This window comes from Rhipicephalus microplus, chromosome 2 (assembly GCF_043290135.1).
Source record: "Rhipicephalus microplus isolate Deutch F79 chromosome 2, USDA_Rmic, whole genome shotgun sequence".
Taxonomy (NCBI): Eukaryota; Metazoa; Arthropoda; class Arachnida; order Ixodida; family Ixodidae; genus Rhipicephalus; species Rhipicephalus microplus.
The window spans coordinates 219,151,353-219,164,018 of record NC_134701.1 but is presented as its reverse complement, the minus strand read 5'-3'; the positions used below and the strand labels follow the sequence as shown (position 1 = coordinate 219,164,018).

Genomic DNA, 12,666 nt, shown 5'->3' with positions numbered 1-12,666 from the left:
TACGTATGCTAACTTTTAAAATACAGGTAACGATTTCGAGAACTAGATGAAAAGAAATATTTTGATCAGTGTTCCTCTTAACATTTGTGAAAAGTTACTGTGATCATGACAAAATGGCACTGAAGAGGTGTATCTTCATTAATTCTATTAGCATATTGTGTTGGTCAGTTAGAAGTGTTACGTAGTATTTCAACAACATGCGTGTTATTGCATTTGGTAGTGACGGCTAAAGAAGTTCAATGTTAACGAAGAACAGATGATTAATCAGAAACACTGTGGAGTTCTATCAGATCTCAGATCCTCTTGAGATAAACACGCAGAACCTCAATTCACTTTTTAAACGTGCATCAACTAAAGTATGTGCGGACGTATACGTGTTCTTAGAAGTGAACACTATTTAGAAGAAAGTTTTATTTGACAAAAAGCTTCAAGTAGCTCTTGAGCATACTATTGATTCACTCGAAGTGAAGACAACATGCATATCCTACGGCACTTCTGGCAAAACGTTCGCAGACCATAAGCATTAGCCACGACACACCTGATGGAAAATTTTTCACATTCCTGCAATCTATACATACAAGTGTTTAAGCGCTTTCACTAAAAAATGTATGCGCGATAGCTATTTTATTAAGCATCTTCATAGACATGCAAGAATTCATAACTAAATTAAGTGTGATAGAAATTAGTTGAACTACTCTTCCAAAGAAAAGAAAATCTGCACAGCAATGAGCACGAGGTGGAGATTGTGTTACAGCGCTTCAGAGCAACTGCTAGTTCTGTGAAGTGCACTACAGTTAACCCATCTTACTCACGAGCTTTACGACCACTTGCACAGTACCAGGGATTCTTCTCTCCTAAATATTCAAGTTTATCACTGCCGCCGCACTCTCAGAGAGAGACGGGCATCGAAGAGCACGACGCCTTCTTTAGGACGCGCGCACGGTTTTTTCAAATCTGTTAAGATCACTAGTTTAATTTTGAGCACGCGCCGCTGCACTATCACGCAGCGCTAACGCGTTGTTTGGCGACCCTCTCCCCTCTCTGACACAGTGCGAGGCTTGTTCGTCCGAGACAGGCCGAGCCAAGGGCAGCCACGGAGACGACGTGCTCGCGCCAAGCCTCAGCGTGGGTGGCGGGGTGGCTGGCAAGCTGGGAGGAAGAGATAAATGGGGTGTAATTTGTTCCGCTGACCTGCACGGACAGGAAGCACCGAGAAGGGTGGGAGGAAAAAAGAGGGGATGAGAGCCTATCACAAATCTCGTACCAACACTCAGGGCAGCACTCCTTCCCCCCCCCCCCCCCCATTTTAATCCGTCGTTCGCGCAATATTCTCTCCTTCCCTTGCAATCCCCGCCACCTTCCACTCTTTGCGCCCATTCAACCCTCTTCCTGTTTTTTCACCCTAGGTCTGCATCTTTTTCGCCCGCCATTCCTGCTATGCGGCGCAGCCTTTCTCCGGAGAAAAGCGACGAGTGCGGAAGCAGGAGGAAGGCTCGCGATGTGCGCTAGTTCGCTATTCACTGCGCTGCCTCGTTACCGCCGACGACGTTCGATTCCTTTTGTCCGTCTTTTTATGAAAATCGCCTCCCGGAACATAGTTTTTTTTATTTCTCGTGTCGGCTTAGAAAACATGCTTTTTCCAATGTTTCGTATACTTTTGGACACTAATGAGAGGTATGCTAACATGATTTAGGTCTATAAAGTAGGGTGTTTTTCCATTCTCAACTTTGCTACGGGAGCGATTTTTTTTGCCCCGAACGGGCGTGCTTTACGTTTCAAGCAACAATCTTGAGTTTCTCTCAAGGGTCCTTGTGCTGTTCTGCGTTTCTTTTGTTTTGTTCTTGCTTCTCAATAAAGCAAGTAGCTGCGCTGTTGTGTGAGAAAGCAACAGAAGACTCATGTGAAAGAGCCAGAAAGAAAGGATACCACGGAGTGGAGAACAGTTGCGGACAATTTATGGTTATTTCGCTGCAAACATTGGCGAGAAAGGTGGAAATATGGACTGTTATATACAGCTATTTGTCGATATATATGATATCTTCATTTCTAGAAAAAAAAGAAGGCGCTTTGGCGTTGCAGGTTGCAAATACACAATACATTATACCTAACACTGAAAAAGACAAATTCAGCGTGCTTTTGTTTATCCGTCTTGCCTTGGGAAATCATCATCATCATCGTCATCATCTACATCATCAACAAGAACAACATCATCATCAACCTGACTACGCCCACTGCAGCGCAAAGACCTCTCCCATGATCCGCCCATCAACCCGGTCTTGTGCTTTCTGCTGTCACGTTACACCTGCGAACTTTTTTATTCTCATCGGCAGACCTATTATGTCTCCACTTCGTGCGTTTGCCTTCTCTGAAAATTCAGTAAATTACCATTCATGACCAACAGTTATCCTACCTACGTGCAACGTGCACGGCCTAAGTCCACTTCTTGATTTCAACGATGACATCTTTTACCTTGGTTTGTTCCCTGGCACACTCTGTTTTATTCTTTTCTGTAATGGTTACACCTATCATTTTTCTTTTCATCGCTCGCAGCGTCGTCTTCAACATAAGCTGAACCATCATTGTGAGCCTCCAGGTTTTTTCTCCCTCGGCAAGTACCGGCAAGATGCAGCTGTTACATACCTTCTTCTTGAGGGTTAGTGGCAGATTACCATTCATGATTTCAAAAAAAATCCCGAATGTGATCTACCGCACCCTTATTCTTTTAAATATTCCACTGTCATGGTCCGGCTCCGTGGTTGCCTTCTCTCCTAAAAAGACATATTCCTTTACAACTTCCAGCGTTTCTCCAATTATCACAAAGTTTTGTGCACTTTAATTTTCAGGCCAACTATCCTGTTTTCCGTGTCTAGGTCAGCAATCGTGAGCTGCAATTTGTACCCTGAGTTACTCATCAGTACAATGTCATGAGAGAGTCGCAGGATACTAAGATACTCTCCACTAACTCGTATTCCTAACTATTCTTAATCTGGGTCCTGAAAACCTCCTGTAAACACGTGGTGAATAAAATTGGAGAGATTGTGTCTCCCTGCCTTCTTTATTAGGATTATGTCGCTTTTTAAAGAGAACTATGGTGGCTCTGGATCCGCTGTAAATGTCTCCTAGTATGTTTATGTATAGGGTCCGTCAACCCCCTTATTCTCTAGAGCCGGCATCACTGCGGATGTCTCGACTGAGTCAAACGCTTTCTCGTAATTTATGAAAGCTATGTATATGAGTATGTTGTATTCCGTGCATATCTCTATCACCTGATTGATAGCCGAGTAGCCTGTACGAAATCCTACTTGGTTCTTTTGTTGAAGGAATCCTAATATCGCCCTAATTATGTTAGTTATTATTTTTTAAATAGTTTGTAGAGAACGAACAGTAAGCTGATCGCCTTGTAATTTTTCAAGCTCTTGGCGTCTCCTTTCTTCTGGATTAGATCATCTCGCGTTCTTCTCAGGTTCTGCTACCCTTCTCGTCAAGAGACAGTTTGTATATAAGGTGTCCAGCTTTTCTAACACAATTTCACTGCAATCTTTCAGCAGGTTCGTTGTTACCTTATCCTCACCAGCGGCTTTGCCTCTTTGCGTTCCTTCTCGAGCTCTTCATGCTTACACTGCCGTTACTGGTGGGATGTTGAATCCCTCTGGGTTTTTTATGACATCATCCTGGTTGTTTCGGCTTCTGTACAGCTCTCTATAGAGCTCCTGTGCCACCTGAACTATCCTATTCATATTGGTGATAACATAGCCTTTCATGGCCTTGGGAAGTCACCATCTCTTAGCGAGGCGGAAAGCACACACCACGGTTTCACATATTTTCCAATTGAAGGCTAAGTCGCAGAAGACCCCTCATAATTGCCAAACCAATCTGCAAATATGCCTGAAATATTGCTCAAAATATAAGCTTGCAGTATATGCAAGCGTACAAAAAATCGCACTTGGGGTACAATATTGTTCAATACTTTTTATTTTTTCTGCAGGTACGGTAATAACTCACCTTTAATAATTATAGATAAGAAAACTGGTGGACACTTTCTGTAAATAAGTGTGATAACTAGAGCAGCCTTAATATACACAATATAGTAAAAAAAGAAATGAATCATGTTCTCCGGCAAATATGACCTTGCTGTAAGTTTTGTTGCTGTGCTCACACAAGCGTTAGAACTCAAGCTTGCTTTGTGTTCGCCTCGTTTGGTGCCTTCGATTCCCGTTTAGAAACGCTCTGTGTGCAGTCTAGTCACTTGCTGTGTTTTCGCAGAGTCAGGGGGTGTCCACGACTGATAAAAAGCGGCCCGACAGTTGGCTCGACACAGATCATTAATCACGCCCGCACTACTAGCTTCAGGGATCCTTTTTCAGATTGAAAGCACAAAAAATGCCTTTTTCTTTTTATTTTATGTTGTACGTTTGCTACCTTCAATCTAGCTGTGGCACGAGCTCTTTGTTTCCGCGTCCCGAACTTCACTTTGATCCTTTTTCACTCCAATTTGCTTTAAAACACCAATGTAGGTTAAGCGACTTGCAGGTGTTTTGTTGCGTCTTTCCTAATTTGGTCATTATAGATTTTTTTGTCCCCATGGAGAAGTAGACGCGTTTTTAAAGTTCTTTAGGTTGCTGCGATCAAGGCCTATTTCACCATACATCTTTGTGTTGCTTTTTTTGAGTATGGGAACGAGTGACTGGAGTTAAGTCTTCTTTATGGCTTCTTTCGGTGGCCGTAAATGCAATATAAACGCTCCCTTCTCCTCTGATTCTCCATGTTAGTTCTTTCTTTCACAGTGTTTATTGTAGCCTGCTCAGAAGCAAACCCAACGAGATACATCGCACGGGAACGGTGGCACCACGGGTGTTAGTTCAAAGTTTTCATTTTACGGCATCCAATGCCCATTCTACGGCGACGTTCCCTGAAGAGGAGGACTGAGTTGCCTCGAACAATGGAAGACACACAGCCTACCACCCGAGTGATGTCATATTTTGCTTATATATTGCCCACAGATTTTTCTTGCTTCAAGCGTAAGGCCATTTCACACTTCAGTTCTTTCTTTCATGTGGCTGTCGCAGTTCATGCGACTGAAGTTGAACACTGTTCTTACATTGGGAAGAAACGACGCATGCAGTTCTTGAAAATTTCTTTCGACTTTCTAGCGACCGAAGAGACGAGCCGTATTCCGTAAACTACCATGCGAGTTTGACCAAGGGAGATATAGGCTACAATTTTTAACAGAAGGCGATGTCTGCTGAACTCGATATCTACTATTGCACTTCGTCTGTGTAGTTCCTGTACCTCGTGCTCCTATCTTCGCAGCTATGCCTTTTTTTCTACAAAATTTTCCAACTAGCCCCCACGCAAGCTCTTCTGAATGTTGAAGATTGATATAGATGTTTAAGGTCCCAAAATCACCATACGAGTGTGAAAGACGCCATAGTGGAGGGCTCCGCAAATTTAGACCACTTGGGGCTCTTTATGTGCCCCCAAATCTGAGCACACGTGTCTACAGCATTTTTACGCCTATCGAAAATGCAGCCGCCACAGCCAGGATTCGATATCGTCACCTGCAGGTTAGCCGCCGAGCACCTTAGCCACTAGACCATCGTGATGGATCCTCTACTGAATGTAATTTCCACAAAATTGACTTACTATTGCACATGTCATGGCATCCTATTCTTTCTAAACAATTCCGAATCCTGAACATACAGCCAGATACACACGTTCGACAATGTTCGCTCAAGAATGAGGCATAACAAATGCTCCGTTAATAAATAAATCAGCTATGGCTGTTCCTTAAGAGTACGCAAATGTTCCTTCAATTAGACTGAATGTAGAGTCAATGACCATCTCGTTTCAGCATTTTATCCTTGTTCGAACACTATGACTATTTTAACTATGTTTTTCACTCTGTTTCACAGAAATACAACTTAAACACGCTATGTTTTTGTTCGCAATTAGCCACCGTACTCTGGGATCATGGTACCGCTTCTCACATCTGCACGCGAAACAAGTACATTGAACTGTTGGAGATTTCTTGAACCATGCCACCAGGATGAATGTTACAGTACGTACACATCGTTTATATGACAAAGTCATGCTATAAAATATACACAGCAAGACGAAACGAGCAAAAGTATTGCTTCATCTCACTATCCAATAACTTTTCGGAACATTCATCACCCTACTGCACTCTCGCGATACCGTCCTCGCGGGAATAATTTTCGTGCGCAAATGACATCAGGGAGGTTTTTTTTTCGGAAATTTAATAGAATACTTGGGAATTGGGCGTACGTTGTAGGTCTGTTTAAACTTTCGCTGATGTATGTCGTTTGATATTAGTGTTTTCAAGCCGCAAGCATAGCGATATATTGCGTTGGTTGCGCTTAAGCTAAAGCAGGTAGATTTTGATGATAACAACCATGAAAACGTAAAGAAGGACTGCCTTTGTACAAAATACTTTGCTCGAAAGCATCAAAGTCATTTTTACATCAGGTTCAGTAAGGTAGCTTAAGCACATAGAAACCATATTTTGTGATATTAGTTCAGTTGAGCTTCAATCCTTCGAGCACACCGAGCCAAATATATCGTTCTATCTTTTTTTGCTATAATTTCAATGTTCCTAGCATAACTCGCAGTTTGGAAATAATTGCGTATCACTGAATGCCCTAACGTATTAGTCTCATTGTTCATATTGCAATGACATGGCTTCGCAAGTTGGATCTCAGTCAGCTCCCTCTTTTCGCGTACTTGTATGAGTAGACAGGTAATCACATTTAAATGAAAATATCAGGTGGTGTGCCTTATCGTCTTTTTGAAGGCAACACGTATGTGCTCTTTTTGGACAGGTAGCTATTCTGGTTTTTAGTGAGAACAAAAGGCACCGCAGCTGCAAAAAAAGATTGAGTTAGAGTTTGTGATTTAAAACAAGGTTTTAACATGCAAGGTAACACACAAAAAGAGTATTTTAAGGCAATGGACATGGTGAAACACATCCATACAGTAGCACTAAGATTATATGCTGCATTACAACGTCTTCATTCGATTTATGGAGCATCAATATTCGTAAAACTAGCAGAATACTAGCCTGTTCAACGTTTAAAATGTAATATATGCATCAGCATCACTGTGCACTGTTATTGATTCCATGCCGTTATAAATGGGTACTCTCAAGCAGTATCTCTTTTTTACAAAGCTTTCGTTGTACACTTACAAGCAGATGCAGTGCTTCAGGAAATTTTAATTCTATTTGTGCTTAATCCAATAACAGTTAAGTTATGTAGTGCATTTGTCGCCTTTCGTATGGCACCTATGGTGACAAAGATTGTTTAATGTGTTTCGAGTTATTTCTTTGCACTTGCTAAGGATCCTCATCAAAAGCAAGCTTGCAATTCAATGATTTTCTATTTCAGTCCTAAAATAAAGCTTTAAAGTTTGAACCATGCGTGCTGTCACAACGGTATTCCAACGCAGTAACAGTATCATTAAGTTTGGTAAAGTCTAATTTTTCATAAACCTATTTGCTCTACAGGAAGAGCACACTTTGCAGGTACGTCATCACTTCAGTTGTGGGAAAGCAGTGCAAGCAGACGGAAGGAAGGAAGGAAGCAACAAAAAGGAGAAGGCAGGGAGGTTAACCAGAAAGACATCCCGTTGGTTACCCTACACGGCGGGATTACAGAAGGGGTCAAGAAAACTTAGAAACAGGGAACAGAGGGAAAAGAAAAAAAAGAAAAAGCTAAGTAGCTAATTAACCCAAGATTCGACCTCACCTCTGTGACTCTAAAAGTAATTCAAAGAAGCTGATACGTTGCAGATAATAGCAATATAGAAATAATATTCGCTTATTCGCCCTGTGTGTGCCCCCTAAAGTCCTCTTCTCTCGAGACTTAATCATTCAGATAACTACAGCGCCCAATGGGCATTATTGTAGGGGACTTGCCATACGATAGTAGTGTGGCATCAAACTTGCCTAACATGCAGCCAAAGCACGCTCATTAGACGCAATAGTAGGTTTTTTGTAAGCAACGCAACTGAAATAAAACTGGCAAATTTATCCCAAGCTTTCACTTGACTTCCTCGACTATAATTGTACTGTAACAAGCAGTTTTGATCCTAAAAGTAACCTTTATGTCTCCTAAGGGCCTCTTCTTCGTCAACATGCGTGTTCTACAGGCAAAGCACGCTTTACAGGCTCTTTAGTATGTGCAGGTACGTTTAGATACAAAAATAGCGTAAAAAAAGGAAAACATCAATCTTTAGCTACTTTTTTAGCTTGAAATACACTGGCCTAAATTGAGCAGTCTCACGTGGCTTACCGCAAGCCATGCTGTGCATGCGCGAGGAACAGTGACGTCACACGGCGCACCGCTAGCACGCCGGAGCCGCCACCACCGCAGTCTGCTCATTCCGGAGGAGTGACGTCATAGTCACGGCAGGCGAAAGGGCGCCAACGTGTGCCCAGCTGCGTGTTTCTATTGCGAAGTAGCCGGCCTGTGCCAGACCTCCTTGACAGCGCCTTCTTTTTTGCGCTCGTGCGCAGAGGTATCAGTGGAGAGTTGGCCAGTGTGGTATAGCCATGCAGAAGGATAGTGAAATTGCGGCCAAGTGGTGCAGAGAAGCGGAGAACCTTAACTCACAGGATCACGAATTTGTTCCTCGACATCAATGGTTGAGCTTCGGAGGAACAAACAGACGAAGGCTAAGCGTGCGGTAGAGGCACCGGAGCAAATACAGGAACGCCGAGCAAAGGAGCGTCGCCAGAAGGTAGCTCACGCTGTGTATAAACTGCATAGCCGACCTATACCACTAAGTACGCTTTTTGGAACCATGTGGCGTAAAATAAACAGTATTCTATACTGTTATATAACGTATTTTTATCGTGCTGTCAAGATGTTTATAAAAGTTGACCATATACGGCTGCTTAGTCTATTATTACAGACATCAAAATGGATGACTGATGGTAATTTTGACCGTATGGTAAGTGTCAGCCGAAATTGGCGCTTTCCAGTATTTCTCCTCCATCAAAATATTTGGTATCTTACGTATAGGAACGGTAACTGCAGAGCTAATCTTCGATCCCGCTGTCGCCGTAAAGTCTTTCGGGTCATAAGCTGGGCTTCTCAACCCAGGAGCGCAGGGGTGACAATGAATATTTATAAAGCGTTTGTTATTTTTGCACTGCAGGCAAGCTTTTTCAGTTGCCGCAAATGTCCCCAAAAAGAAACTTTATCTTTTTCTCACGTGAACTAACCTATGTCCAGTGAGATGGACCTGAATACACTGCATGGTGCCCATGTTTTTGCTTTCGCCTCCAACAAAGAGAGAGAGAGAGAGAGAATGAAAGAGACAAATGACAGAATGACAGAAAGAGTAATTGGAAGAGAAACCTAATGTTTACTACCAACGACTCCTGTACTCCTGTGGGTGGCATCAACACAGAAACCTCCTTCGTTTCGTTGCCATAGAATATGGAATGCAGCCATTAGCGAAGCTATCTCATATGCCAGATAGAAACGAGGAAAAAGCGTGGGAGTGGCTGCTTAACGAGGAACAGCAGCGGCTATGCACCCACCTGTCAACGCGGCTCATTTCTCATCCGCGCCTGTCAGTCCTTCTCTGGGCGTGACTAATTCATACGAATAGACGAGCGCGGCTCGGCTTATCTCACTTGTTAGCCAGGACGTTGCCCTACACTTCAGTTGTGATATTCTGGGCTAAACAGTCATCAGGCTTTTGCTAATCTCTAAGCGCTTTGAAAACCTACCTTAGAAATAAGCAAAATCACTTCCCGCGTATTCTCTTGGAAAGAGCCATAATTGTTGAGTTTAAAGTCATTTAATAGTAGTTTGCAGTTAACCGAGGTGACTACGAAACGTCTGCGACAGAGAAAGCATTGCTCAAAAGCGAAAGCATTGCAAGATATTGGTGGGGCGGTAACGAGTATCTGCGTGGTCTAAATCATTTATCATTCTCCGGCCAAAGCTTTCTTAAAGATCGTATAGTAGTGTTATTATCTTCTCCCGATATAGATATAGAAATTATTATCTTCTCCCGATATAGAAATAAACCGACGCTCTTTAACCCTAAATTTTGTGGTATGTTTTTCTTAATATTGCGCTGCTCTGACGTGCTCTATAAAATGAAATTTAAGTTCCTATTGTGCCACTAGGAGTCTATCTGAATATCAAAAGAAGAGTTAACCTAACAATACCCTGATGTCGTATACCCGTCATGCCAGTTATCTTGGCATGACATCAGCAGTGGTGTTGATATGTTAGCAGTTTTTCTTCTTATGCACCGAAGAACGCGCACATAATGAAGTCGTTTTAATTATGCTAATTGAATACCTTCAATATGAGTGGCTTCTATATAGAATTTCTATAAAGTGTCCCTGTAATAGAGTTCAGTTCGCAGGTTTTGGCGACAATTCTCATCTCGCGATATCCTGAACACCCACAGCATTATTTTCTCTTCTGTGTAGACTGAAACACATACTTACGCCTGACAAAGTCCCACCAACTTCTCCTAGTTCTCCTTTTAGCAGCACAGCGCGGCCATCCCTCATTTTGTGTTTCCTTCTCCCTCTTTCTGCCCGCAGAGCTGGCACGACCTGTGTTCCTTGTGGAGCCTCCGAACCGGGTGGTGTTCAGCAATGCTACGGGAGCCCAGATACCCTGCTCAGTGTCCGGTTCCCCTAAACCCCTGGTCACGTGGCACACGCACCAAGGTCATGCCGTGGACTCTCAGAGTGGCGTCGTATCTAAAGGCAGTGCCTCTTCCGGCAAGGGTGGTGCGGGAGACGTCCCGGTCGCCTCGGCTACTCCGAACGGATTACGCCGCGTGCTGCAGGACGGCACGCTCATGTTCCGGGCGTTCGGAGAGAGCGAGTACGCAGCCGACGTTCACCACGCCACGTATCGCTGCTCGGCCACAAACAGCGTCGGCACCATCGTCAGCAGAGATGTCAAAGTTCGAGCAGGTAAACCTTGATTTGGATCTCTAGCACATGAGTGCCTAAACACCTGTATGTACAGATTGTATTGTACATCTGTTCATAGGTTGTTATTGAACAACTGTTAAGACCTAACGCAATAGGTAGGCCGTTTCCCTACACTGTTGAACAACACACGTGGCCGTCACGATGACGCTCCGTATCAAGTTGAATTAGTCAGCAACGCCCCATGCTCGTCAAATACTTTATGTGTGAGAGATTGCGCGCACACGCCACTAATGACCTCCCACTCCCCTTTTCCAAGGTTTTAGGCAACCAAACCGGGTTTTACCTTGTCACCCAAATTGTAGACAGTGAAATTGTTCTGTGTCCTTTGATTCTTTGCATAGACTTAGAAATTTTCCCCCGACCAAGCGATGATGACATGAAATGACGTCACAATGTAACGACATGTTATGTGATGTCAAAATGACGTAAGTGACGGCATTTCAACACATTATATCGCTAAGATCATGATGCCACTGGCTGATAATCACTTTTATCGTTTCATGAAGCATCAATTTTTTTCACCTAATAGAGCAATCGGCACATCGTGTAGTCCCAACGTCCGCCTACTCCTGCTAAATGGTGATGCGGTCATGAATTATCTGCTTTTAGAGCTCAGCTCTTAAACACGCGCTTTTGGTTACAGCGTTGTCCCTCGCGGTGCCCATCGCCGTAACCGAGTGAATGAGCGCGGTAAAAAAAATCTCGTGAGCAGCGCACGTGAAACCATGCGACGTCCCTCTTTTAAGGAACTTGAATAGAGAACAGCATTGGCCATCAAAAATTAACAGCAACAAAAATATTTAAAGCATTGTCGGCAACTACAGTTTGTGCCACCGAACAAAAAAAAATAAAATCGAAAACCATGCATACAATAGAAACAAAATCTGATTTGATAAACAGCAGTATAGTAGATAATAAAAATAAGACAGTAAAATAATGGGTGATCTGTATTTTACGTGCTGACATGTTTCATCAGTTCTATGTCTTGAAGGATCGCCTACTTGAACACGTGTACAACTGCACTACCATTTAGCATCACAGAGCATCGTAATCAACAGTAAAGCTTTTTTTCTTAATCACCAATGATTATCGTATTGTCAGGCCTCTCTTTTCTGCGCTGAAGTTTGTGGTAAGTCCAGAGCTTATACAAGAAAAAACGCGCCACTACAACATTTGAGCAAACAAAAAAGAAAAAAAACAAGTGATGGTAACTGTGAAGACGAAAATTATGCGATGATCTTTGATCACACTCGTCACAACGCGTCATCATCTCAGTTGAGCAAACTTCCTTCTACGCCATCTACGCGTCTTTGCAACAATATGCAACGACATTAAGGCCTTTTGCATCAGTTAACGGCCACACTTATCCCGAGCACTGACGCTGCAAACGACTTTGTCGCATCGATGAGGCAATGTTGTAATGAAGTCCTATGAGAGGAGGGGTATTCCTAGGAGAAAGCAAGGGAGAGATTCAAAGGTATGTCTAGTGCTTACCCTCTTTTTCGGTAAATGGAAATTATGATAAAAAATTGGGAGGCGCGAACAGATAATCAGCAACCTCGTTCTCGTTATCCCTTCCAAGATGCCATATCGCGCGCGACGGTCACCTTCGAACTTAGTACGACGCTGTGCATTGCTTTGTCTAACGCTGTTTGCGCGATGTTCGAGCATGC

The 12,666-nt window shown here is 43.1% G+C and overlaps 1 protein-coding gene across 1 annotated transcript in view; it reads left to right on the top strand.

Moving 5' to 3' along the window:
* LOC119169564 (cell adhesion molecule Dscam1) overlaps positions 1–12,666 on the top strand; it is a 547,574-nt gene that overhangs the window by 192,379 nt on the left and 342,529 nt on the right. Inside the window, exon 2 of the mRNA XM_075876128.1 lies at positions 10,592–10,972. Within this exon, the coding sequence (XP_075732243.1) occupies positions 10,592–10,972 (381 nt within the window). The remainder of the gene's footprint in view (positions 1–10,591; positions 10,973–12,666) is intronic.